At 45.1% G+C, this 4,508-nt stretch overlaps 1 protein-coding gene across 1 annotated transcript in view; it reads left to right on the top strand.

The window, feature by feature from the left end:
* Positions 1-265: 265 nt before the first annotated feature.
* LOC109528586 (membrane-associated guanylate kinase, WW and PDZ domain-containing protein 3-like) overlaps positions 266-4,508 on the top strand; it is a 105,605-nt gene continuing 101,362 nt past the window's right edge. Inside the window, exon 1 of the mRNA XM_019891383.1 lies at positions 266-1,406. Coding sequence (XP_019746942.1) covers positions 1,100-1,406 — 307 coding nt within the window. The 5' untranslated portion in view covers positions 266-1,099. The remainder of the gene's footprint in view (positions 1,407-4,508) is intronic.

Here is a 4,508-nt window from a genome sequence, read left to right on the forward strand (position 1 = left end):
ATTGCAACAACATATTGCAAGAATCTATGTTGTACACCATTGCCATATTTCTCAACGATTATGTGTGAACTTTATCTGACCGACTATTTAAACGCAAAATCGCATTGTCTGCCGCAACTTGACACACTGTAGTAAATCAACGCCGACATGTCTGTCACAAATGTCACGCCTCCTGCCGCTCGTCATTGGTTGTATTAGTTGCGTTTGACTCCCACCGCTGACTACTGATTGGACAGAAGAGCCTCAAACCACAAAGCAACCGGAACAAGCTTGGTGGCGGGGGCGGGGGGGAAAGTTATGGAGAGAAGTATAATCGGATCATGTTCAATCCGTGTCTCCGCGAGTGTTTTGTTTAGCAAAAAAAAATTAAAATATGATGTGCGTATAGAGAAGTCGTGCAATCGCCCAGCTCTATAAATGAATACATAGAAGGGCGTCTGGGCGAGAAAGAGCGGAATTCTCCCTCGTTGGAGTGCTGGGACAGGTCTGTTTTTCCGTTTCCAAGGACTGTATTGCTGATGTCACCGCAGAGGAGGAGGGCACCAGACAAGGACAGGTGCGCGGCGTAAAGTTGCAAATCCAGTCTGTTTGGATCGAGCTGGGAAACAAACAGCTGATACGGAGATCACTACGTTGAACTTGTTTTGACTGCAATTCCATCAATTTGTCTGCAAATTTCTGGATTATTTGGAGATACAAACGTCGCATTTGAAACGAGGAAGACTACCAGGCACTCTTAAAGTCCCTTCTATATTGTTAGATTGGAGTTTAACCGCAAAAAAAGGAAGGCCCTGTTGTGGGGGGCGTGGGGTCGAGACACCCCAGCACCAAAACCGACACTTTCTGTCTCGATGCGACACTGACGCAGTCGGTTGGCCTCGCATCCAAGCGTGCGAAGAGGTGATGCGCGAGTGATCCACGGTGGCGACCGACCACATTCCACGTGGAACAGACTACTTATCATCGAAGTGGAATATGACACTTGATTCATACAATCTGCAATGATTCCCCTGTGCGTCACTGCATCTTAGCACCACCAGCCGCTCTCTCCTTTACGGAAGATCGTGTTCGGGCTGCAGAAAAAAAAGAGCAACCAACAATGTCCAAGACGCTCAAAAAGAAGAAGCACTGGTCTGCTAAAGTCCAGGAGTGCGCCGTGTCGTGGGGGGGATCCGGTGACTTGGTCACGATGGTGGAGGTACGAGGCGGCGCCGAGCAGGGGGAGTTCCCCTACCTCGGCCACATTGCGGCCGAGACGATGGTCTGTCACGCCGGAAGACTTCCAGGCAGCGGGGACGTGCTGCTGGAGGTCAACGGCACTCCGGTGAGCGGGCTCACCCACCGGGACACGTTGGCTGTCATCCGCCACTTCCGAGAGCCCATCCGGCTGAAGACAGTCAAACCAGGTGTGTGTGTGCGCGAACCCGACTCTTCTGCGTTTGTGAGTTTGGAATCTTAAGGGTTAGGGTCATTTCCATGTTTTCAGTGTCTGTTTTTGCTGCAGTAGACTCCTGCTAAACACGAACATGCCTGCCCGCGTGCGTATGAGCGAGGTCACATCTGGCTGCTACCGCAACATCCGCTTGCCGCCCTGAGCCTGAACTCATTTTGTAATCTTCTTTACATCCACGTACAACCATTGCTATTGAGACGATTGTCTCAATAGCAATGGTTGTGTCAAGCGGCATAGTTTATGCCTTGACTTCCGAGTTTGATTTCGCCCTGTACCACACTCGTCACTCATTTCTTCATTTAAATGAATTTGAATGACATTAATCCTGCAAAATACAAGGTGGTTCTTAAGTCTGAGTCACTTAATATTACTATATATATATATATATATATATATATATATATATATATACGTTTTCCATTTGAAGTTTTAGTCACCCAATGACTGACTGACTGATTAACTATCACTGTGTGTTGATGTACTTCTTGCTGCGTGTCATGTTCGCTCACTATGGCGGTTCTTTGGCAACTGCGTGGCTACCCTGTGCCCCACAACAGAGAAAAGACAATGAGCACTGGCAGCAAGACAACACCAGACACACACATTGATGAAATTACTCCGTACATAAATGATAAGGCCGTTGTATTTCCACAGATTGATTTTGTAAGATCAATGCTGTTTGAAAAATGTAGCAAGTTTTTTGGTTGCCACATTTGCAATAATGCAAAATGGCCATCGATGCTGTGTATCTCTGCTGATGCACTGCAGGAATGTGTAAACGGCTGATTTGTCTGCTCGGTGTTGTGCAACCGAGTACTAGCACCATGGCAAATCTAAATCTAAACTAACCCGTTAGGCTGACATTCCATCGGGCCTCAGGGCGTAACCATGGTCACATGTTCTTTTTTTCGTATTGACGTGCATGAGTACCTGTTGATAGTGGTTGTTTGAAGGCTCATTAGAGAGAATGGCAAGATTTCCTTGCAATGCAGGTGCAATCTTTGAGTGCAATTTTACAAAGCCTGCTACAATAGAGGTTGCCTCAATATGTTTGACATTGACACAAGACGCTATTTCAACACAGCCTGCAATTAAGCATGTTTGGGATTCTAACCACACATCAATCTTTTTGATTGTTGGAAAGGGTTTTAGGATGGTCGAGGCACTTAATTTGTGGAGAGTTTAAACTTCAAGCATTCAAACACTGTGCGGTCTTGACGCTGAAGTCGGAAGCATCTTTTGTCAAGTGGCTTAAATGCACAGTCATAGACTGTGTAATATTTCATAAGGGAGAACAGTGGAGTCATTTTGTATTCTTACTATGTGTTCACAGTGGATGGTTAATCAGTACTATTACTCTACTTTGACATGTTCATATGGGCTTCTCTGTTCCCCCGTGGGGCCCTACCGTGTGTTTATATCTCAGTCTCCTTTCTCATGATTAATTCAAGCCTAATCTATCATTTATGGCTGCCCGGTGCTAAGATGAGGTGGCTGATGGGAGGATCAAATGATAGCACTCTGGCATAGAAGGAAACATTGTAATGTTGGCAGCAAGGATAAATTGCACATCTTTTGCTCATGTACGGGAAAAGTGTAATATGACAAAAAAAAAAAAAAGGAATGTTATGTCAGTGTGTTGTGTTTTTCCTGGCTTCTGCTAAGGTTCTAGTCTTTATACTTGTAGTCTTGAATCGAATTGAATTCCTTATTTGGAACATGAGATGGAGTAAAAAAAATGTCACTTAGTCTATATCGGGGGTCGGGCAACACGCGGTTCTTGAGCCGCATGCGGCTCTTTAGCGCCCCCCCAGTGGCTCCCAGAGCTTTTTAAAAAATGTTTGAAAATGGAAAAAGATGGGAGGGAAATATATTCTTTTGTTTTAATATGGTTTCTGTCAGAGGACAAACATGACACAAACATTAACGTTTTCGGATGCTGTAAAAATGTGTCGAATACATATTAAATGTCAACATTTCGTCATAGCCTGCGACACACGTTTCTATTGGCAGGGCGGGGTGTCAGTCAGGGGGCTGTTTAAAAAAAAAAAAAAACAACAAAAACAAAAAAAAACCCAGCTGCCTTTCATGTACAATTCATCGAGGGTACTTGCTCAGAATGGGAATCTGGTAAACGGTACACATGAGCTACGATAGTGAGCACGCTGCGAAAGTGCGTCCCGTGCCTCGTTCATCTCAGCGGCCGTTATGGCTGTCGCTCATTACGGCATGCGTGTGTAAGTGTGTGCGTATGCGAGCGTGTGCGGTAACGGGTTGATCGCGGGAGGTTGGTTGTTCAAAAAGTAGATCTTCCATAAAAAAAGTTTTCCTCTACAGGATAAACTGCAGGGGGTAAAAAAACTTTTAATCATGAATGCTCATTGTGTATTTGTAGCCAACTTAGTCATGTTGATAGCAGGCTAATATAGCTCATATAGATACATACAGCATGTGTTGCTGTGTGTATTCATACTATAATTGTCATTAGTACAGTGAAACTCCTCTAGAACGAAACCTACATGGGCGAAAATACCCCCTAATGTGAAAAAATCTTCATGCATTAACACCATTCCCATTCTCCTGCCCCCCATACGACGAAAACCCATACGATATCATTTTCTCTGCTCCAGCCTCGCCAAGACATTCACTACAACGAAGTCGAATCCAACAGCGACCTCTACTGCTTCGTTCGGAAACGGCAACAGCAACCACCACACTGGTTTACATAGTGAACGATGTTTATTTCGGTCACAGCTGCGAGTTTCCTGAACGCAACATACTCATAGCTGCTCAGCCATTGGCTTACCGAGCATCATCCTGGCCTCTGATTGGCCAAGAGGGACCTCACTGTCTATGTGTGTCGATACTGTCGCTAGATCCGTGGAAGATAGAGTGGAATGCATCCGATTAGCTGCTCAGAGTAAATTCCTTGTGGCTCAACGGACAGTCAAACAAACCAACGTTTCCTGGAATGCTTTACTTGTTATCATGCTAAAAACCTTACGCTAACTGAGCGCTACTTAGAGAGAAGGCGAGTTCCATCGCGCTAACTATG

This window comes from Hippocampus comes, unplaced genomic scaffold (assembly GCF_001891065.2).
Source record: "Hippocampus comes isolate QL1 unplaced genomic scaffold, H_comes_QL1_v1.1 scaffold174, whole genome shotgun sequence".
Classification (NCBI taxonomy): Eukaryota; Metazoa; Chordata; class Actinopteri; order Syngnathiformes; family Syngnathidae; genus Hippocampus; species Hippocampus comes.